General features: G+C 44.7%; 2 protein-coding genes across 2 annotated transcripts; both read left to right on the top strand.

Moving 5' to 3' along the window:
- Positions 1-415: 415 nt before the first annotated feature.
- ube2ka (ubiquitin-conjugating enzyme E2Ka (UBC1 homolog, yeast)) lies at positions 416-12,310 on the top strand. The gene is made up of 7 exons (XM_015945059.3): positions 416-731; positions 1,202-1,295; positions 1,382-1,440; positions 1,528-1,610; positions 11,005-11,104; positions 11,430-11,558; positions 11,666-12,310. The coding sequence occupies exons 1-7, from the start codon at positions 669-671 to the stop codon at positions 11,738-11,740; spliced, it is 603 nt and encodes a 200-aa protein (XP_015800545.1). The 5' UTR covers positions 416-668; the 3' UTR covers positions 11,741-12,310.
- Positions 12,311-14,197: 1,887 nt separating this feature from the next.
- LOC107373524 (neuronal acetylcholine receptor subunit alpha-9-II) lies at positions 14,198-23,352 on the top strand. The gene is made up of 6 exons (XM_070551949.1): positions 14,198-14,385; positions 14,678-14,823; positions 20,283-20,437; positions 21,712-21,892; positions 21,993-22,344; positions 22,484-23,352. Exons 1-6 carry the CDS (start codon positions 14,337-14,339, stop codon positions 23,236-23,238), a joined length of 1,638 nt encoding a protein of 545 aa, XP_070408050.1. The 5' UTR covers positions 14,198-14,336; the 3' UTR covers positions 23,239-23,352.
- The last annotated feature ends 208 nt before the right edge of the window (positions 23,353-23,560 follow it).

The raw sequence follows: 23,560 nt of genomic DNA, 5'->3' as shown, positions 1-23,560 counted from the left end.
AATCTTATTGTTTTTCTTCTTTTTTTTCTAAGTGTATGTATGTGTTGCTGTAGCAAGTGAATTTCCCCACTGTGGGATCAATTAAGTCTATTATTTTCTACATTAGTAACATTTTATAGTGATCATTATTTTAATAAAACTTATACTGTATTATTATTATTATTATTATTATTATTATTAATAATAATAATAATAATAATAATAATAATAATAATAATAATAATACATTATTATTATTAGTTTTGTGTGCTGATTATTATTATTATTATCAATAATAATAATAATGACAACAGCAATAATAATGATAATAATAATAATAATAATAAATTATTATTATTTGTTTTGTGTGCTGATCAGCCAATGGGATGAGGTGTTCAGAGTGGCTCGGATCACATGACCTCCTCTCCTCCAGACTGCATGCAGTTTGGTATTAAAATGTTTTCTGTACCAACCATTGTGTTGTTGTTACACATTTGACATGACAGCTACACGTTGAGCTATTTCTTTCTATGTTAAGCTTCCCATTAACAACTGGGACTGACGACACCAGCCGCTCGCTGCGTTTCCAGCTGTTATTTTTGTGTTTGGCTTTAAAGTGAAGCTAACGTTAGCGAACTGGTCGAACGAACGGCGACGAGGCCGCAACCGGACGGGAACAGGGGGGAACCATGGCCAATATCGCAGTTCAGAGGATAAAACGGGAATTTAAAGAGGTTCTTAAAAGTGAAGAGGTTGGTGGTGTCATGTTTCTCCTATAAGATGTGGTTGTAGTTATTTTCTCAGTGGCTGGCTCGTTAAAGCCGCTAGCGTTAGCTTTATCACGGTCGTGCTCCCAAATGGCCACTAATATGTTGGCCAACAGTGAGCTCTTTTAGGGATGTTTAAGCCCAAAAATAGTTTTTACATTGGACTTTTGGATTATAGTGGGATTTAAACAAGCCAAACTTTGAAATGTCGATAAGTTTGCTAGGAAATGTAGTTCCGTAGTACCTTGCCTTGTGTAGTATCGCCTCTGTCGTGTTTACCCTACTTGCGTGAACTTGCTCTGGAGCGTTTTTTTCACCCATGTATTCAAACACGCAACAAGTTGATATCAACTTTTACTAACATGGCGAGAGTTTTTATCTTATGCTGCACAACATCCCGTTTTTTGAACACAGCACTAATTTCAGGTTATATTTCTCTTCTGTTGCAATTTCAGACAAGCAAAAATCAGATAAAGGTAGACCTGGTGGATGAGAACTTCACAGAACTTAAAGGGGAGATAGCAGGGCCGCCTGACACGCCATATGAAGGTAAGGCGCTCAGAAAGACACTGGTTTGTTGTTTTTTTAGCATGGTTGAAGTTTCTCACATCATGCTGTATTCATGTTATGTGCAGGAGGTAGATATCAACTAGAAATCAAAATTCCAGAGACGTATCCATTCAATCCACCCAAGGTAAGGGTTTCTCTCTCAATGCTTCTTGCAATAACCAAAGTCCTCTTACTTCACTAATACATAAATTGTTCCGTTTATTCATCTCAGGTTCGGTTTATCACAAAGATCTGGCATCCTAATATCAGCTCGGTCACAGGTGCAATATGTCTGGACATTCTTAAAGATCAGTGGTGAGTGAATAAGAGACGGCATTCTTAACCAGCTGCAAGTCACTGGAGATTAAATGTTAAAGCTATGGCAAAGCTTAAAACATTCCTTTTTATGTCTCTTAACAACAATCTAACATGGTACCATACGATACCATAGTTTATTTATATAGCACGTTTAAAACGCAGCATGGGAGCTGCCCAAAGTGTTGTACAGGCTAAAACAAAACGCGACCATTCTAAGGAACTAAAACAGAGGATAAAAATACCAGTCAAAGCAGATAAAACATGATGAATACTAAGAACACATTAAAACAATGACACAATAAAACACTAAAACGAGTCACTGTCTAAAAGCCAAATCGTAAAAGTGGGTCTTTAAACAAGATTTAAAAACCGCCAGTGATGGAGACTGCCGAACTCTTATGGGCAACAAGTTCCACAGCTTTGGGGCAGCATGCACAAATGCTCGTTCACCCCGCGATTTGTATCGCATCCGCAGCGTACACAGCAGCAAAAGGTCAGCCGACCTCAACGTGCGCGTGGGCACATATGGAGTGAGCAGGTCAGAGAGATAGGGAAGTGCCAGGTCGTTGAGTGCTTTAAATACAAAAGTCAACAACTTAAACTGTACTCTGAAAATGACAGGGAGCCAGTGAAGAAGTGCCAGGACAGGGGTAATATGGCTACGTCGGTGTGTATTCGTCAAGAACCTGGCAGCAGCGTTCTGGATGACCTGCAGCCGATTCAGGGCAGAGACCGGAACACCAACGAGGAGGGCGTTTGCATAGTCAAGGCGAGAGGTAATGAAGGCATGGGTGACTGACTCCAAATGCCTCCGTTTCAGGATTTGTCTTGAGGTGAGTCAGGCGGCGAAGCTGATAAAAGCAAGACCTCACTACAGAGTTTATCTGTGGGGCCATTGTGAGTTCAGCATCCAGCTTTACACCGAGACTTGACACACACTGTTTGGGGTTGAGGGTTAAAAGGTCACAAACAGGGTAAGAGCCATGGTGGTTGGGGGGGTCAAAAACAATAAACTCACACTTCTTTTCATTTAACTTAAAGAAGTTGGATGCTAGCTAGTCCTTCACACCATCTAAACATGCAGCCAATCGCGAGCCCGCATTCTTCTCATCCATTTCTACGTATAGTTGACAGTCATCTGCGTAGATGTGATAGCTCAGGCCATGCTGATTCAGGATATTGCCCAGAGGCAGAAGGTAGATAGAAAACAGCAATGGCCCAATAAGGGAACCTTGTGGCACCCCCCAAGGCAGTGGAAGACAGGAGGATGCACAGTCACCAATCTGTACAGAGATGGATCGGTTTGATAGGTAGAAGCGGAACCATTTATGTGCCACCCCCGTCACCCCAACCCAAGACCCAAGCCGATCCAGTAAAATCTGGTGATCGACCGTATCAAAAGCCGCTGAAAGGTCCAGCTGGAGCAGCAGTACCCTAGACCCAGAGTCAGATGCCACCAGAATGTCATTTAGCACCCTAACCAAAGCAGACTCAGTGCTATGGTGTGGTCTAAAGGCTGACTGAAACACATCCAACAATGAGTTGCTGTTCATATGAGCAGAGATCTGACCATGCACAATTTTCTCAAGGACCTTCGAGAGAAATGGAACTTTCAATATAGGGCGGAGGTTCTCATAAGTGGAAAGATCCAGACCAGGTTTTTTCAATATCGACTGAACAACCGCATCTTTAAAAACCTGGTATAGATATAAATATATTATGGAGATTATAAATAAGGGAAAAAGTTGACGGTTGTTTTCTCGCATTTGTCTTAAAATCTCTGCCAATAAAATGTTTCACATCAAAATGAACTATTGGACCATCCAGCTGTCAGTCTCGCTGAAACGCCGCACTTTCCCGGGTCCTCCATTGATTACCCACTCGCGTATTTAGCAACAGAACACCACTCGTGCGAGGTTTTCCGCTCAATAATATTGGAGAAGGGGAAACAGCCGCCTGCTACCACTTACTTTAGGACAAGCTACCAGAGTCCCAAAAAGAAAAACACCATTAAAAGTCACAGACAACAAAAGACTTGTACCTAGAAAATGGTAACTGGTGTTTAGTGTTGTCTCGTTTAGTTCGACATTAATATTTCAGATCACCATCGCATTTTCTTTAACTTGTCAGTTTCTGTTAGACTGTGAGAACTTTCTGTCTGTCTTTGTGGACAAAGTCAATAAGGTTAGATCCAGCATCTCTCCTTCAGCCTTATCGCTGCCTCTCCCGACTCCAACCAGGCCCATCATCCTAGATAGCTTTGCTCCAGTTTCTTTGCCTGAGTTAACCAAACTAGTTAACTCTATGAAGACCTCTGCATGCCCCCTCGACATCGTACCCTCATCTTTGTTTAAAAGTGCTTTTCAGTCCATCGGTCCCAGCGTGCTCTCTATAATTAATGCTTCTCTGGTCTCTGGTCAGGTCCCTGCTTACTTTAAGAACGCTGTAATCCACCCGCTTCTTAAAAAAACGAGTCTCGACCCCTCTCTCCATAGCAGCTTCAGACCCATCTCTAAACTTCTGTTCATCTCCAAGATTTTGGAAAAGGTTGTGGCTAAACAACTCACAGCTGCTCTTGATGAACGTAACATCTATGATAGCTTCCAGTCAGGTTTTCCTAGAGCTCATTCTACTGAAACAGCTCTTCTTAATGTCTCTAATGACCTTCTGACTCACAGTGATGCAGGGGACTGTTCTGTTCTGGTCCTGCTGGACCTGACTGCAGCCTTTGACACTGTTGACCATCACCTGCTACTGGAGAGGCTGAGAGACTGGGTAGGCCTATCAGGAACTGCTCTGGAGTGGTTCTCGTCTTATCTTTCTGAGCGTTCCTTTTTCTGTGGCCGTCTCCAAGTTTAGGTCCTCCACCATCTCCCATACCCATGGTGTCCCACAAGGTTCTGTGCTGGGGCCTCTGCTCTTCCTCCTCTATCTGCTTCCTCTTCAGCACATCCTGAGCTCCTTCAAAGGAATCTCCTACCGTCTTTATGCAGATGACGTCCAACTGTACATCTCCTTTAAGCCCCATGAGATGTCTAAGCTGCAGCTGTTACACACCTGCTTAGACTCTATCAAAACCTGGATGGCTGGGAGCTTTCTTCAGCTGAATGAAGATAAGACCGAGATCCTCATCTGTGCCCCAGACAAGCTGGTTCCCAAAGTCAGAGACTCTCTTGAGCCTTTTTCAGACAGACATTCTGGAACATTTGCGGACAATTCAATCCGGTTTTTAACCGGAACTGTGTTTTCAGACACACCACTTTTGTACCGGAACTTGTCCTTTCGGCTGCGTTCACACAGCAGGGAAAAGTTCCAGATGTCTGACGGCGGCGGGGGTGGGGTGGGGGTGGAATCGGACTTATGTTAAGAAGAAGAAGAAGAAGAAAATATCATTTCTATAGCGCCTCTCAAGATAAAAATCACGAGGCGCTTAAACATAATTCTGCGCACACGAAGACGCATAAGAGACCTGGATGATGAAGCTCAGTGGTTAAAGAAATCACTGAAGCGGTGTGAAGCGCTCCATCGCACGTCTAAACGGTACCGTAGGAGGCGAGCTGCCGTGGTTCGCCACATGCTACAGCAGCGGGCTATCTACGTGCGCACAGCGTCTCCCGGTGCCCTCCTCCCCCTCCCCCTTGTCCGGAACTTTACCTCACCAGTCTGAAGCAGCCACCCTGTCCGTAACAAGTCCGAACCTGTTACTAGGGGCTTCGTCCGGATAAATTCCGGAACACATTATCCGGATGTTTGTATTCAGACAGAAAGGTCTTACGGACAGAGTCCGGAACATTTCCGTTTTTCATGGCCTGTCTGAAGGGGGCTTTGGTCAGCTTGCCTCTCACACCAAACCTTCCGTCAGGAATCTTGGCGTGACCTTTGACCCAGCTCTCACCCTGGATTCTCATGTCACTTATCTTGTTCGCTCTTCCTTCTTCCATCTCAGGAACATTGCTAAGCTGAGTGCCATTCTGTTCTTCTCTGAACTTGAGACAGTTCTCCACTCCTTCATCTCCTCACGCTTAGACTACTGTAACTCTCTTTTCACGTGTCTGAGCAGAACCTCCCTGAACCATCTACAGGTGGTTCAGAATGCGTGTGCTCGGCTATGACCAAGTCCTCCAAACATACCCACATCACCCCGCTTCTCCTTCAGCTTCATTGGCTGCCAGTCAACTTCAGGGTTCATTTCAAGATCCTGGTTCTGGTCTATAGGGCCTTACATGGACAAGCACCATCTTACATTGGTGATCTTCTTAGTCCCTACACCCCCAGCAGGTCCCTGAGGTCCAGTGATCAAAGCCTACTGGTTGTGCAGCACACCAGGCTAAAGACCAAAGGTGACAGATCATTTGCTGCTGTGGCCCCCAGACTCTGGAACTCTCTCCCCCTGAGCCTGAGATCAGTGGACTCAGTGGTCTCCTTTAAAAAGCAGCTGAAGACTCACTTGTTCAGGCTGGCTTTTGTATGACCTTCTTCACCACTCTCTTTATTCTGCTCTCCCCACCTATTCCACCTTCCTCAGGATCCACTGATTTTAGGGCTGTTGCGGTTGAGGAATTCCCCCTGCGGTGATTCAGGGTGGCTTAATATTGCGGTATGCGATATTATTGCAGTCCTTTTTTTTATTGCAGTACTATCTAAACATAATGTTTACACATTTAAAAAAGGTTAAAAATTGCCGTGCCTTCTTTAATAACACTTTACTGAATGCAGATCAAAGGGCAGTAACAACACAGATCGCAGTAACGTTTGTTTGTCCGACAGTCGGAGTCCGACTGAACTTAAAAACAACAAAATTCAGGAGAAGGTTAAACTTTTAAATGCAAATTTGGCTGCAGCATCTAACAAATAAGAAACAAGTCCCCATTTTGTTTAGTTGTTTAAAATCAAGTATAAAAAATTACATGTACCGGGCGCGCGCGCGCCGGGGGGCGGGCGCACTATCATTTCACTTTCACACACACGAATGACGGTGCTTTATAGCTCGGTCACGTCCTTGTTACCCACAAGGAAAACCAGCATGTTAACCATATATGGTTTGAGAGAGGATCTGAGAGGGGTGGCAACATTTCCAGCAACGCTGAAAACCCTCTCGGATGGTGCGCTCGTTGCACTTACCCCAAATTCCACTACCTCCGCTCCCCTCCGCTCCGGTCCGGCCCCGCTCGCTTCCGAACTCAACTTGCGTGCGACTCTGGCGAGCAAAGGGAATCTCTCCCGGTTGTTGCTCCACCATGTCAGGGGGGTTCTTTAGGGTGGATGCATTCCTCCTGCAGGTAGCGAGTGAGCTCCAGCTCGGCTCAAACTCTCTTCGGGACGGTTGCAGAAGCAGTGTTTGTCCGGGGCTTCAGGAGGTCTCCGAGCGTTTATTATTTATTTATTTTTTGCCGCTGGCGGCAGCTCCGTCTCGGCCAAGGACTCTGGCTGCGCAGCAGCTGACGTACTGAAAACCAAAGTGCTCCCAAAGGAGCGAAGTAACGTTTCGTTTTGATACCAGTGCAGCCATCCTTCTCAACATGCATCATTGAGTTGAACCAAGTTCAGTAATCGCGGTGGCCCATGATGCAGCGCGGTGGGCTTCTTCATATTGCGATATTTCATTTTTGCGGTTACCGCGACAGCCCTAAGATTTCCCTCTTTCCTATTCACTCTCTCTCTTTCTTAACAATTTTTTATCACAATTGTCTATTTTTTGCTAATTTAAAATATATTTTTAACCATTTTCCAAATTGTTTTTTATATTTTTACATTTTTTGTTTTTGTGAAGCACCTCGTGATTTTTATCTTGAGAGGCGCTATAGAAATGATATTTTCTTCTCAGTGTTTCCCTTACATAGGCGTAGCCGTGGTGGCCCGCCACAGCTGAAATCCCAGCGCCACGCCTACAAGAACCCCTTTTCTTAGATTTTTATTTATTTATTTATTTATTGCGCTGTTTCCCGAAGAAGCAGCAGGAACTACTCTGTTGTTGCTTGTGATCACAGCCAGCAGGTAGCAAAGAGGAGGAGGCAGGGCTGGGTGGTTACAGCTAGGGATGAGCCGGATACTCGTTTCAGATGAGTATCCGGTACGGATAAAGCATTTTTGACGAATACGGGCATGAAACAAGTAAAACTTGTAAATATCTGTAATTGTGCTGAAGAACTAACTGACTGTCTTCACGCTCTGTGATTGGCCGGTCACATGGAGCCCCCGCCCTTCCCTACACACAAAACTCTGCAGCCAGAAGCTCAGTCCAGCCCAGGCATCCACGCACACACACAGACAGTAACGGATCTCTCTGTGTTTGCTTCACTGTAGCTCGCGTTTCTTCGGTGCTCCCTAGGTTTTCTTCAGCTCGCCTCTTTTTCGGTTGAATGTTTAAAGTTACTTATTTCGTAACGTACGTGGTGCATTTGACAAGACAGTTGAAAACGGCTCGTGCATGCGTCGGTCACTGCCTCTGCTCCGGTCGGGTTTTTAAAATTATTTTAACTCTCTCTCTTTCTCACTCTCTCTCACTCACTCACTCACTCACTCACTCTCACACACACACACCTCAATCAACATTGTTTTGTTTAACTGTGTGTGGGAAAAATGTCAACAACGTTAGGAAAAAATCAGTTTAATCAAATTAAAATAAAATGGTTCTAGTATTTCATATTTCCTAGTTCCTACTGCATGAGTTCAGATGTATTAATTCATGCACTTAAATAATAATGTTCTGATGTTACTGTAAAACTTGTTCTGTAATAGTTCCTTTACTATTGTGGTCAAAAATATTTAATCTCAATTCTGAGGCTGCTCTGTAAATAGTTTTCAGATAAACAACACACATAGCAACTTCTGATAAATACATATCAATTTCAGATTAAAAATTATGTATTGATGTAAACCACACCCACCAATTTCCAAATAATAAATAAGAGGTGCATTCATCTGTGTATGTCCTTTGATCCACATTAGTGACATTTTCAGCACCAGAACAATGAAGCAAAGAAACAGATTCCTGAGTTTATGTTAGTAATTTTATTTATTAGGTGCATCTGATCTGTTCTATTTTTCTCTGAAATGAGATCAAGTCAGTGCTTCTATGGGTTGTCTCCTCTCTGCACTAGAAAAATGTACTTTATTATAATGTTCACTGTAATGCATCTTGATGTTCTTAACAAATAAATTAAATCAAAGATATTGGTCAATAATGCCAACTATGTAAATTTGTGTTTCAGTCATTTTTATACTGACTTAAAAATACTTAATTAAGTCTACTAAGCAGGGGTGTAGAACGTGTTTAATAGGGCCAGCCCAGTAATGATCTTGGACTAAAATACAGGGGGCAGAAGGAGATGTTTTTCCAGACTCCAAGAAAAATTAAATGACAACCCTGTGGCGGATATAAAAAAAATGGTCTAATCAGGATTTGAATCCTCAGACTCCCAGGTGAAAGTCACGCACACTAACCAGTCAGCCAGAGATCTCCCTTGTCCAAGTAGCCAGGGCGCATGATCAATCAGGTCACAGTGACAGGACACACACTGTCACAGACGCATGACATTCTGTCTCCATCTGTCCCCCTGCTGATATTCTGCATTCCATATTCTGCGCTTCAGGCTGTGCGTTTGTGTGTGTGTGAGTTAGGGATGCACTGATGGATCGGCATTTGATCCCAATCGGCCGATAGCGCCCCTATCTGTTTTGATCGGAGTTTTCAAAATAATGGCCAAAGGAGGAGACGGCAGTGCTCAGGAGGACATTTTTTATCCCTCAAAGAAGACAAAGTGGGAAGTACGGGCATCTTTTGGATATTTGAAGAATGCCGAGGGACAGTTGATAGAAGACGGCTATGCTGTTTGCAGCACGTGCAGAAAAAGAGTCTGTGAAAGGCAGCAACGCTTCAAATCTCATGACACATCTGCGTGACCATCACCCACAACTCTACAGTCAACGCAAGGCAAGTTAACGTTAGCATTTTAGCTAAAATGTGTGATCCGAGGATTTGGGTTGAGGGAGAACGCAACGAGTCGCTATATAAAGCAGCCGCAGCGCCTCTACCTGCATATAAACCGTGTCGCGGACACCGCCATGTTGAAATGACGCTATGCATTATGGGACTCCCAGGGGCAGATAAGAGTTGGTCTCTCTCCGAGAATTATTATGAATTTAACAACGATTACTGCCTGATGATATTTCCCCACATCTGTAAAGCTCACGGAAGGACACAAACCGAGGACAATATTTTCCTGATATAGGGTTTATTACTCAAGTAAGGGTAAAAAAGTATCTGATTAGAAGGCTACTTGAGTACTGAGTATCATCTGATCTAATATTTTTAAATGATGACACCAAACAGACATAAAATAAGAAGTTATGGGCAAATATTGGTATTTTAAAGATTAAAGGGAAAAAATGTAAACAAATAAACAACATCATTACAAAATAACACATTTTAGGGAAAATTTAGACAAACTGAGGACAATATTTCCTGACATACAGGGTTTATTTAATTGTGTAAAAATTTAGCAAGTTTAATAAAAATACTGCGATAATACCGAAAACCGTGGTAATTTTGGTCACAATAACCGTGAGGTTAAATTTTCACACCGTGACAACCCTAATACAGACCATTGTAGATTAGGTTACATTTCCTTTATTCCCAGATTATGTAGTTTGTAGCACTCATTATAATGTTGTAGAAAATTTCTGGCCAATCCACGTGATCAGTATCGGTGATCGGTATCGGTGATCAGCATTCTTTGGTATCGGTGATCGGCAGCAAAAAAACCTGATCGGTGCATCCCTAGTGTGAGTGTGCGCGCATGTGTGTGCATGTGGGGTATTGTTCTGTGTGAAAATGAAGCGGTACAAGTGATAATGCTGCAGGATTTCATAATTTTATCCTTCTCAGCAGCAGCACTGCAGGTGCTCTCTATGTCCAAAATGTGCGTAAACCAGGTCCTTAGTCAAAGTTGCGCACATTTTTCCACCAAGTTTTCTTTCATAAATCCCAAAGTTTGCGTGGAAAGTTGCTTACGCAGTTTTCCGACCCAGTTTTGTGCGTAAGCAAGCTTGATAAATGAGACCCCAGATCATGATCACAGCCACCAGTGTCCCTACGATGATGAATCCCGTTCTGTTAGCTGATGCCTTTTTCACATAGATCTGTTCCTTTAGAAATGCTAGCCAGTTGGTCTCTAACTTCAACAATAAATCTTCTCTAAAAGCCGGTCAGGTTATTTATTCTTCATCTCATTTAGATGAGAGTCACACCAGCCTGCGCTGTATTTTCATTTTCTTTTTTGCACCATGGAGCGTGAAGGAATTACTTAATTCCGCCTACGTGGAAGCATCTGCATTTTTGTTTCTGCTCTTGTTTAATTTGTCATGGTCAACAGCGTGTATGTTGTTCCAGGGCAGCAGCCATGACGCTGAGGACCGTCCTTTTGTCGTTACAAGCCTTGCTGGCAGCTGCAGAACCAGACGATCCACAAGATGCAGTGGTAGCTAATCAGGTGTGTACTTCTGCTTCCACTTTTAACTCGGAATACTTGCAAGTTTACTGCATCACTACTCGTGATTGTTGCTAAACAAGGGCGCTTTGCCAACTCTTAGAACATTTTAGTTCTATGAGGCGGCATATTTCAGCTGTTTCTGTTTAAAACTCTGTAAATGTAAGAGCCTTGAACTCCCTTCTAGCTATTACAGAAGGAACAACTGAATCTCTACAATTCCTTATATTCTAAACAGAAACACTCTGTCTCTCTGTTGTTGACCGTATGAAGTTGAATGCCTTTTAAACACATTTTCTTCTGCTTCTCCTGTTGACTCGCTGCACAGTACAAGCAGAATCCAGAGATGTTCAAACAGACGGCGAGGCTCTGGTCTCACGTCTACGCCGGCGCTCCCGTCTCCAGTCCGGAGTACACACGCAAAATAGACAAACTATGTGCCATGGGCTTTGAAAAAGTAAGTATCAGTAAACTTATACATCTCTCCCCTGCGGGAAATCCAGCAGCTGACTGTTGCTGCAAATGAAAACTCTAGCACTCATGGCTTGTGTTCTTTGTCTCCAGAATGCAGTAATAGTGGCATTGTCATCGAAATCCTGGGATGTGGAGACGGCGACGGAGCTCCTGCTCAGTAACTGAGTTTTTCAGTCTCCATGTCTCACTTCACGCACACACACTCTCTCCAAACTCCTGCTGTCTGAAGGCGTACGTTCCTCAGTCCGACCCCCGTTTTTACATGGGACACTTCTCCAGCTTCATTTGATCCCCTCAGTGTGACATGTTCTCTCTGCTGCACCACACTCCACCTATCTGCTCCGTCAGCTCTTACTTCAGTTTCTTTTGTAAGTTCAACATTCCACTCAGTGCTACAATCAGAAATGATACCACTTCCCACCCCCACGTTACAGAGAACTAGACCTAAAGTCCCACCCACATTAGTCTCTGTCCCCCGGTTGTCTGGTTCTGTCCAGAAAGCGGTGGTCAGCGGCGTATCCTTGCCTATGCAGTGCATTTATTTTCATGGTTTTGAATGACCGTCAAGCCATTCAAGAGGATTTTTAATTTTTTTGCCCCTGGATCACTTTGGGCCTGTTTTCAATACAGGAATCAAGTCGAGTCCTGAACTTCTCGTGGATTTTCTTAATCGCCGTATTTAAATTTCACTCTGTAATTTGTACTGTTTAACAGAATAAAGTCTTTTCTAGTGAAGGAGTTACAGTTTAATGGCATCAAAGGTGAGATGCTGATAACATCTTACTGGTAGAGTGTTGCATTGTGGGTACATTTAGGTAAGAGTAGGTATCAAAAGAAGAATCACATTTTTGTGCTGTTCTGCATGAATTGAGCACGTGATGTAGTCCACTATCTAGGTCAGCTAATTCTGTGTTCTGGAAAACGGCTCATTAAGTGTCTTTGAGGTGTTTTCACAGCAGCCATGTTCATCTTCATCCTCGTCTTCATCATCCTCAAGTTTACCCTATCAGCAGTCAGCATCTGGCCCCTCCCACATCCCATCGCCACGCCTCCCTCACACGTTTTAAAGCTTTTAGTTGCTTCTGGCCTCCCAACAGGAATAGAATTGGTTTCTTGTTTTTAAAACCAAAAGGAAAAAAAAATCACATTCAGTAGTTACACAAGCCTGTGGAAAGTCTGGAAGAATTTTACATCATCTTAATCATGTCAACAAACAAAACCTGTTGGAGTCATCTGTAAATAAAAAGAATAAAGTCTGTGTAAATTAATCCCCTCCGTCTTTCTCTGTTTTGTTAAACATCCTTGTTTCTAGCAATAGTGTTTAAACTGAGATCCAGAAAAGCTTCCCAGCAAAAACCCAACAGCCAGTTTCTCACTGCAGCGATTCTCCTGAAAGATTAGGCTCCGTTACAGTGTTGATGGACGGTGGAGCCATCCTTCCTCCAGTGTGGGAGCCAACAATTGTTTATAAGCATGGCTGACTGCATACATTTGAATAAAAATGAGGCTCTAAATTAACTACAGTTTAGACAAACAGGAATATAACCCGCAGGGATTTACTCTGCAATAAAAATGAAACAAGGGGACGAAATTGTGCAGGTCAGTTTCTCTTCATAGTCGATACTTCACACGTTTTGCCGCTGTCGTGTTCTTTTATTGAAGAAAACACATTCTTTTGTGCGGGTGGAGCATTGAGGTGGATTTCTGTGCTCCCAGGATGGTGTTCAGGTCCCTTTTCTCCCACAGAGGTAACAGATGGCCTGCCTCGTGACATGTTGTGTCGTGTTCAGTCTATCCCACAGGCACTGGCAGTAAAATGTGCATGATTTTACCTTCTGTGCACCAAAACTCACTGGGTTTGTACTGCTCTGCCGCTCCTAACCCAGCTCCAAACTGGATGTGTCTTTATCTCGTGCAGTTTTCCAGACACTTGCTCAATTTTTGTGGCTCAGAAATGTGACACATTAAATGTATGATAAAACTATTATAATTTGGGCTGAGCTGTAATTAATCCTGTTCATAAAAGATATGTGGTCCCCTGAAAAAGAAATTATGCACATTATGGGCTGTAAATCCTCAACTCTTCCTCCAATTTGGAGATGAGAACCATTTATGTTAATTTTAGCTGGGGGGTCTGCTTTATTAAGCTAAATTAACCATAAATGGTATTTATCTTCTATAATAAATTGTTACATTACCATCTGCACCCTCACCCTTAATTTACAGACTCATTAGATGTAATATTAAATGAATGCTTGCTCACTTGTGTGATTGCACAGAGACAAGCTCAGTTTATTTTGTGTGTTTTAATAATTGTTGCATTTAAAGGATCTAACATTTTGTGTTAGATCATGCCCCATTAAATCCTTTTTAATCCTCATATTCCCAAAACATCCTCAAATACAGAAAAATCATTCTAAAACCTTTATATTATTTTATGTATATTTCTGTTGAAGAGTTTGTAACTGAGTAGGCCCGGCCAGGTGAAAAGTCCCGTGTGCGCTGAAGCGACGAGTCTTGGGCGTCCTGTTTCTCCTCTGCCTCCTCCTGCTATGTGATAGCCAGAGTTTTATTCCCAGCCGGCAGACATGCTGCCTCCCCTGCCAAGCGGTGAGAGCCGCGAGGACGGCCAGATGAAACGGTGCCCTGCTATCTGCAGCTGAGTTCAACTGGGGTTGAACGTGCACCATGTAGATCCATCAGGGCTGGAAAAGCAGGACTATCAGGAAGTTACCTATATTGTTTGCGGAGATCTCCTGAAATGTTTAAGGTGATCCAAGTTATCTGTTTGGTAATGCTGCTCCCTGAAGGTGAGTCTTCTATTGCTTAGTTTTGGTGTTTGAATATATTAATGCTCCTTAAATGGTAAATAAATGAAGAATATACCTAAACTGACTCAGGTTTGAAGAACATAGACAACAGGGGTGTTAAATTTAGCATGCAGGTTAAAAACCAGTTAGCTGTTGCAAAAGCAGCATTTATTTACCCTCTGATGCATGAACATTTGTGGCCAATTCCTTTAATTAGTAGCAAATCACAAATATATTTATGAACAACGATCACTCTACAGCTATAGAATAACCTTTTACTCCTCTCCTTCAGTGGCTCGGGGTGCACAGGGCCACTTTGCTCAGAAGCTCCTGAATGATCTGATGGAGAACTACTCCAACGCCCTGCGGCCCGTAGAGGACACGGACCGAGCCCTCAATGTCACCTTACAGATCACCCTCTCCCAGATCAAAGACATGGTGCGTACCAGCTCACTACAGGCCTCACAGGGCGCCATCGGCTGGTTTTATTGATGAAGAGCTCCCTACAGAACATCCAATGTTAGCTGTTTATATTTTATTTTAAAAACTTCACAATTAACGTGAATAATAATCTGGAATATTACTGGATTTTGTTAAAAAGTGGATGTCAGGACTGTGTTGATGCTAAATATCTGACTAGTTTTGGTAATTAGCCCTGTGTTTTACAGCAAAATTAATAGTCAGCACAAACCTAATTGGGTAATTAATTAAAAGCTGCAGGCTGTAAGCTCTAATAAAATTAATTCAGCAGAATCCAGGTACAGTAAACAGTGCTGAGTAGGTGCCACACACACCAGGACACAAACAAACAGCTTTTATTGAACATTTTTCATCTCCTCCCTGATGCTGACCTGTCAGACGTTGGAACTGCTGATGTGCAGCTGTTCAGGCAGGCAGACCTTTAATTATATATAAATAAAAAAGGCGACCTTTTGTTGATGGACTGGTTCAGGTTCCCGTTCGGGTTTATGCTGTGTCACCCATGGGTGAATTAGTGATTGAATAGTGAGCGTGTTTAGAGTAATGTCTCTGTGATGTACCGAGAAGGGGGTTGATTTTCACTGTGTTATGTCTGAGTAGGCACAAATAAGAGCCAATCACACAGATGTGTGTGTGTGCAGGTGTTTTGTTACTCAGAGCGGTTATGTGCTCTTTGTTTATGGGCCTCCATTCACCTGATAAAGACAGACTGGTCTGGATTTCAGTTGACTTGATAATCTGAGGCGTATGAGCAGCACAGAAACAAGATCTGTAGGGGCTCTCTTAAAGCTACGGTCTGAACCGCTGAAACAAACTACCCGAGCTTAATATGTAACCACTGAACTGAAAAAAATATAATAAACGATCCCTACAGCAAAGTTTAAACTGACTATCTTAATATAGAGAATATTTGACACAAGCCTTTCTTATAAATCAGACAGATCATTGCAGGACTGCTTAAAAGTTGTCCTCAGAAGTTGGCTAAAAGCCATGCAGAACTCCTGATTTCTAAAATAAATAACTGGCCTTTAAACTTTTGATTTAAACAAATGAACACAGAAGACGGCTCTGGATGATAGCAGAGCTCATCCCTCGAGTAAAATGTCACAGACAGCCTTGATGGGGCAAACAAGGGAAATGGAGACGAGGAAAAACAAAATGTCACAGCAACATGAACAAGTTTTTTTATGCACAGACATTACAAAAAACATCAGAAATCAAATTTACTTTAAACATCTAAAAAGTCAAAGAAATATGTGGCAACTATCTCTTATGAATGAAAACAAGCAATAAGAACAGGTTAAAAATATCCTGGTTTGTTGAGATGAAAACATTATGAATCCAGAACCAAGGATGGATGTTGAGTTCTGATACACCCCTTATAGAGTTAATAGATGAGTCAGATTTACACAAAACGACACAGAAGCAGATCCAAGAATAATTTATAAACTGCTCCAGGGAGGGCTTTAACCTCCTGAGACCCTGAAGCATCCTCAGGGGATCCAGTGTCTCTCAGGACATTAGCTTCCTTTACTTCATTTAACTTAGATCTGGTTTCATTATTCAGTAAGAGTTCATCCTCCTTGAACCGTCACTTTATCGTGGTGGAGGAGTTTGAGTTCCCTAATGATCCTAGGAGCTATGTTGTCTGGGGCACTTTGTGCCCCTGGCAGGGTCTCCCATGACAAATTGGTCTTAGGTGAAGGGTGAGACAAAGAACGATTCACAGGATCTTTCATGGAGGTAAAGTTAAAGAGTCGGAATACTCGGCCCGGAGGGTTACTGGGGTCCCACCCTGGAGCCAGGCCTGGGGTTGGGGCCCGTGAGCGAGCGCCTGGTGGCCGGGCTTTTGCCCATGGGGCCCAGCTGGGCCCAGCCCGAACCGGATGCATGGGCTCATCCAACTGTGGACCCACCACCCGCAGGAGGAACATGAAGGGTCCGGTACAATGTGGATTGGGTAGCAGACCAAGGCGGGAGCCTTGCCGGTCTGATCCCCGGACAAGAAAACTGGTTTTTGGGACATGGAACATCACCTCGCTGGTGGGGAAGGAGCAGGAGCTTGTGGCAGAGGTTGAGCGGTACCGGCTAGATATAGTTGGACTCACCTCGACGCATAGCATTGGCTCTGGAACCCAAGTCCTTGAGAGGGGTTGGACACTCTCCTTTGCTGGAGTTGCTCCGGGTGAGAGGCGGGGGGCTGGGGTTGGCTTTTTGTTAGCCCCAAGACTCTCTGCCTGTGTGTCGGGGTTTACCCCAGGGGACGAGAGGGTAGCTTCCCTGCACCTTCGGGTCGGGGAACGGGTCCTGACTGTTGTTTGTGCTTATGGGCCAAATATCAGTTCAGAGTACCCACCCTTTTTGGAGTCCCTGGGACGAGTGCTAGATAGTACTCCATCAGGTGACTCCATTGTCCTGCTGGGGGACTTCAATGCTCACGTGGGCAATGACAGCATGATCTGGAGGGGTGTGATTGGGAGGAACGGCCTGCCTGATTTGAACTCGAGTGGTGTTTCGTTATTGGACTTCTGTGCAAGCCGCAGTTTGGCCATAACGAACACCATGTTTGAACATAAGGATGCCCATCGGTATACTTGGTACCAGGGCAGCCTAGGTCGCAGGTTGATGATAGACTTTGTAGTTGTATCATCTGACCTGCGGCCGTATGTTTTGGACCCCCTAGTGAAGAGAGGAGCGGAGCTGTCAACTGATCACCACCTGGTGGTGAGTTGGATGAGATGTTAGGGGAAGATGCCGCTTAGACCTGGCAGACCCAAACGCATAGTGAGGGTCTGCTGGGAACGCCTGGCAGAAGAACCTGTTGAGACGGTCATGAGACGGTTGAGACTCCCACCTCCGGCAGAGCTTTGACCGCGTCCCGAGAGCAGCGGGGGACATTGACTCCGAGTGGGCCTTGTTCCACTCTGCGATTGTTGAGGCGGCTGTTGCTAGCTGTGGTCGCAAGGTGGCCGGTGCCAGTCGTGGTGGCAACCCCCGTACCCGCTGGTGGACACCACAGGTTCGGGGAGCTATCAGGCTGAAGAAGGAGGCCTACAGGGCGTGGCTGGTCTGTGGGTCTCCGGAGGCAGCAGACAGGTACCGGATAGCCAAGCGGGGTGCAGCAGTGGCAGTTGCCGAGGCAAAATCTTGAGCGTGGGAGGAGTTTGGTGAGGCCATGGAGAAAGACTATCGATCGGCTCCAAAGCGGTTCTGGCCAACTGTCCGGCGCCTCAAGAGAGGAAGGCAGCAACTCGCTCACACTGTTTACAGTGGGGATGGGGAGCTGCTGACGTCAACTGAGGCTATAGTTGGACGGTGAAAGGAATACTTTGAGGAGCTCCTCAATCCCACCTATGCGCATTCTGAGGAGGAACCAGAGCCGGGAGACCTGGGGATGGACTGTCCAATCCCGGGGGCAGAAGTTGCTGAGGTAGTCAAACAACTACACAGCGGCGGAGCCCCTGGGGCAGATGAGGTTCGTCCTGGGTATCTCAAGGCTATGGATGTTGTAGGGCTGTCGTGGTTGACACGTCTCTGCAACATTGCGTGGTCATAGGGGGCAGTTCCTGTGGAGTGGCAGACCGGGGTGGTGGTCCCCATCTTTAAGAAGGGCGACCTGAGGGTGTGTTCCAACTATAGGGGGATCACACTCCTCAGCCTCCCCTGGAAAGGTCTACTCCAAGGTACTGGAGAGGAGGGTCCGATCGATAGTTGAATCTCAGATTGAGGAGGAGCAATGTGGTTTTCGTCCTGGCCGGGGAACTGTGGACAAGCTCTATACCCTTGCAAGGGTGATGGAGGGTGAATGGGAGTTTGCCCAACCAATCCACATGTGTTTTGAGGATTTGGAGAAGGCTTATGACAGTGTCCCCAGGAGCACCCTGTGAAAAAGCTCCAGGAGTATGGGGTGGGTGGCTTTCTGTTAAGGGCCATTCAGTCCCTTTACCAGAGGAGCGTGAGTTTGGTCGGCATAGCCGTTAGAAAGTCGGACCTGTTCCCGGTGAGGGTTGGACTCCGCCAGGGCTTCCCTTTGTCACCAGTTCTGTTCATTACTTTTATGGACAGAATTTCTAGGCGCAGCCGTGGTGTGGAGTGTGTCAAGTTTGGTGGCAGGAGAATCTCGTCTCTGCTTTTTGCGGATGATGTGGCCCTCCTAGCTTCATCCAGCTCTGACCTTCAGCTCTAACTGGGTAGGTTCGCGGCCGAGTGTGAAGCGGCTGGGATGAGGAACAGCACCTCCAAATCTGAGACCATGGTTCTCGACCGGAAAAGGGTGGCTTGCCAACTCCGGGTCAGGGCAGAGGTCCTATCTCAAGTGGAGGAGTTTAAGTATCTCGGGGTCTTGTTCACGAGCGAGGGTAGGAGGGATCGGGAGATCGACAGGTGGATTGGTTCAGCATCTGCAGTGATGCGGACGCTGAGCCGATCTGTCGTGGTGAAGAGGGAGCTGAGCAAGAAAGCCAGGCTCTCGATTTACCGGTCGATCTACGCCCCAATCCTCACCTATGGTCATGAGCTTTGGGTAATGACCGAAAGAACGAGATCGCGGATACAAGCGGCCGAAGTGAGTTTCCTCCATAGGGTGGCCGGGCTCAGCCTTAGAGATAGGGTGAGGAGCTTGGACATTCAGGAGGGACTCAGAGTAGAACTGCTGCTCCTCCGGAACGAAAGGAGCCACTTGAGGTGGTTTGGGCATCTGGTCAGGATGCCTCCTGGACGCCTCCCTGGGGAGGTGTTTCAGGCATGTCCTGCTGGCAGGAGGCCCCCGGGTCGACTCAGGACACGTTGGAGAGGTTACATCTCCAATCTGGTCCGGGAACGCCTTGGGGTCCTGCCGGAGGAGCTAGTGGAGAAGGCCGGGGAGAGGACGGTCTGGAGCTCCCTAGTTGGGATGTTGCCCCCGCGACCCGGACCCGGACCCGGATAAGCGGAGGAAGACGAGACAAGTTCATTGTAAATAAATAAATAATGATAACAAAAAAAAATGTTGTAAAAAAAATATAACTACTAATTATTAAAGGGAACAATGTTTATTCTTTGTGTTAATGAGTTCCTCCTTGTCTCAAATAGAGAGGGGAACTTTGGTTCTTCTAGTGCTGAAGCTGATATATGCTGCTGATTTTCATGGCCAATTTCTAGATGTTTTCTATCTAATTTGAAGGCTAAAGTGTCACTAACATCAGTTGGCGCACAACATTTTGGAAGCTGAACCAGCTTTTGAACATGAACTTAACCAACTGTTAGGTCTTATTTTTGTGCTCTACTTTGGTATAAACTCTAACATCTCAGAAACAATTAGGAAATTGAAAGATGTGCAGATAAAAACGTGAAAATTTCAAAGTGCTCCACAGTAAACTTATAAAGTAAATGAGATAAAATAAAAATGATTTTTAAAACATATATATGTGTGTTTAAAGGATGAGAGAAACCAGGTGCTGATCGCCTACCTGTGGATTAGGCAGACCTGGCATGACGCCTACCTGAAGTGGAACACGGAGGACTACGATGGACTGGATGTCATCCACATCCCCAGCAGCCTGGTGTGGAGGCCCGACCTCGTCCTCTATAACAAGTATGCCAGTATGTCGCCCAGCACAGGTCCAGGCTCAGACATGGTCATACATTAGAAAATGTTGGATTTGAATGGATGCTTTTGTCTGCATTTGAAGACAAATTCTTATCCAAACCTAATTAGTATCATTTATTAAATGTGTGATAACATACAAACAGCATCTTAGAGCAGATTTAGTTCACATTTCTATAGTAGTGTATCAGAATTAGGAATGTAAGAAAATATCAATACACTGATTTATTGTGATATTTTGTGTTATGATACTGAATCTAAATGTGAAAGCAGTGTATCGATTTTTTTGGTTGAGAATTCACATGCAAACATTTATTGTATTTTTGTGTGTGTGTGTGGTGCAACTCAAACTCCGACTGCTAGGTGGCAGTAGTTTTTACTGCCCTTATTCTAACAAAGAGACCTTGCGATAACACTGGATGTAACTTGGAAGTGTCTGACCTAAGTTCTCAGTCTTAAAAGGATACTTTGCCAATTTTTCATATACTGAAATAATTTTCTTGAGCCAGTATGTGCCAAAATGACCAGCAGGGCTATTCAATTGCAAGCCTGGAGGGCCGGTCTCCAACAAGTTTTAGCTTTTACTCTGTTTCAACACACCTGATTTCAATGAGCAGGTAATTAACAGGCTTCTGCAGAGTCTGGTGAGCCAATTCACAGGTGATTCAACCACTGATTCAAGTGTGTTGGAGCAGAGAAACCACTAAAACATGCTGGATGCCAGCCCTCCAGACCCAGAATTGAATAGCCCTGGTTTACAGGGTTAATGCAAGGCCACCAAGTCCCTATTGCCCCTGTGGCCAGAATATTCCATTTGCTAATTCAGACTGGCGGGCCGCTCTGTTGGGACTTGGAAAAAATGGAGCTGACATACCTGGCGCTGCATTCTGCTTCCAGCACGTTGCCTGCATGTTTTAGATCATCAACAGAGCTGATTTGTTTAGTTTAGAGATGAATCACTCCTGTAGACACTAAGGAAGGCTGGGAGGCATTTCAGCTCTTAGTTTAATGTGTTAAAAAGACGAACGCACAGCAAGGTTTTGCTTTGGGTTCTACACACGTACACTAAGGGGTGCTAAAAGAAAGCCAAAACTGCCTAGTTCCCCTTTAAAAATTGGCTTTTAGTATAGCAATATATATTTTTGTTTCCTCTGGATTGTGACTTATCTGTTCTTACAGATACACACCCCTACTCAGAAGTACTGAATGAACAGCTGGAAAACCACAGTCCTAAATGTAATTTTTTCTCTGTTCTCCTTCAGAGCTGACGATGACTTTTCCGGGCCCATGGACACTAATGTGAGGCTGCGCTATAATGGAGAGATAACCTGGGATGCTCCTGCCATCACCAAGAGCTCCTGTGTGGTGGACGTCTCCTACTTCCCGTTTGACAGTCAGGAATGCAACCTCACTTTTGGCTCCTGGACCTACAATGGCAACCAGGTACAGGGAATTTCATGAAGGATTTTTTTTTGTACTCCAACAGCTGCTTGTTCTTGTGAATAAACTGAAAATCATTCCTCATTATTTATCCCAATGCCAGGTGGACATCTTCATGGGCATGGACAGCGGTGATTTGTCCGACTTTGTGGAAAACGTTGAGTGGGAATGCCATGGGATGCCGGCCACTAAGAATGTCATAATGTACGGCTGCTGCTCTGATCCATACCCAGACATCACTTACAGGGTGCTGCTGCAGCGCCGCTCTTCATTCTACATCTTCAACCTCCTCCTCCCCTGCTTCCTTATCTCCTTCTTGGCTCCTTTGGGTTTCTACCTGCCTGCCGACTCAGGGGAGAAGGTTTCTCTGGGGGTGACGGTTCTCCTGGCTCTCACTGTGTTCCAGCTCATGGTGGCTGAGAGCATGCCACCTTCAGAGAGCGTACCGCTCATTGGTAAGAGTGTATTAATGGGATTTCAACGGCTAAAACCATCAGTGATCACAATCAATTAGAAGATAACAAAAAAGATTAAAAGTTTTGGGAAAGAAAAAGTAAAACTCAACATTTGTTTTTGTGTTTGTGTGTTAACCAGGAAAGTACTATATAGCCACCATGACCATGGTCACAGCCTCTACAGCACTCACCATCTTCATCATGAACATTCATTTCTGTGGCGCAGAAGCTAAACCAGTACCACACTGGGCCAAAGTGCTCATCATAGACTACATGTCCAAGATTTTCTTTGTTTATGAAGTGGGAGAGAATTGTGCTTCTGGCTCCTCCTCCTCCTCTCCTCCTCATCACCTTCAGGAAGATGCTAGTCACCGTCACAAATCTCACCTTCATGCCAATGGGAACCCCAGGAACCACGAGGACCGGCAGAGCCACAAATACCCCCAGGCTCATCTTTCTAAGCATAAAGTCAGAGTTCATCACCACATCACCAGAGAAGAGAGCAGTCACCTCTCTAGCTTTGCTCCTGGAAGGTATGAAGGCTCTAATGGAGGAATTCCCATGGCTGACTACTGCACAGACGACCATAAAGTTCATCCTGACGACCAGAAGCCTCTGTGCTGTCCTGAAGACAAAAAGCCTCCACCTCAGGGTCCTACTGTGACCTTTGGCCCCTGTGTGTTCTGCAGCTATGTCAGAAGCATTCCCAACATGGACACAAAGCTGGTGCGCAACGTGGAGTATATTGCTAACTGTTTTAGAGAGCAGAGGGCTACCTGTGCCAAGGGGGCCGAATGGAAGAAGATCGCTAAGGTGATGGACCGATTCTTCATGTGGATCTTCTTCATCATGGTTTTCCTCATGAGCATTCTTGTTATTGGAAAGGCGAAGTGACCAAAACAACACAGCAGATTTAAAAAAATACATATATTTGACTAAATGATCGTGTTTTTTTTTTTTTGGTCAGATAAAAAGAAGTCAAAGACCGATTTCTTTTGCTAAACATGCATGGACTTTGTGGCTCTTCTTCATTAGTCTGGGTGGATTGTTGATCATAATAAATAAAAAACAATAATACAGTAAACTCCAAAGTGCTTAACGCTACAGTGAATCACACACACACACACACACACACACACACACACACACACACACACACACACACACACACACACACACACACACACACACACACACACACACACACACACACACA

Source organism: Nothobranchius furzeri, chromosome 1 (assembly GCF_043380555.1).
Source record: "Nothobranchius furzeri strain GRZ-AD chromosome 1, NfurGRZ-RIMD1, whole genome shotgun sequence".
Taxonomy (NCBI): Eukaryota; Metazoa; Chordata; class Actinopteri; order Cyprinodontiformes; family Nothobranchiidae; genus Nothobranchius; species Nothobranchius furzeri.
Note: the sequence above shows the minus strand (reverse complement) of the source record. Positions and strands in the feature narration are given on the sequence as shown.

Bases quoted from the DNA above. Each gene is read 5' to 3' on its own strand.
- ube2ka (XM_015945059.3), top strand. From the start codon at position 669: ATGGCCAATATCGCAGTTCAGAGGATAAAACGGGAATTTAAAGAGGTT. The intron at 1,441-1,527 runs GTAAGGGTTTCT...TATTCATCTCAG, and splicing joins ATCCATTCAATCCACCCAAG to GTTCGGTTTATCACAAAGAT. The intron at 11,559-11,665 runs GTAAGTATCAGT...CTTTGTCTCCAG, and splicing joins GTGCCATGGGCTTTGAAAAA to AATGCAGTAATAGTGGCATT.
- LOC107373524 (XM_070551949.1), top strand. From the start codon at position 14,337: ATGTTTAAGGTGATCCAAGTTATCTGTTTGGTAATGCTGCTCCCTGAA. The intron at 14,824-20,282 runs GTGCGTACCAGC...GTGTGTTTAAAG, and splicing joins TCTCCCAGATCAAAGACATG to GATGAGAGAAACCAGGTGCT. The intron at 22,345-22,483 runs GTAAGAGTGTAT...TGTGTTAACCAG, and splicing joins AGAGAGCGTACCGCTCATTG to GAAAGTACTATATAGCCACC.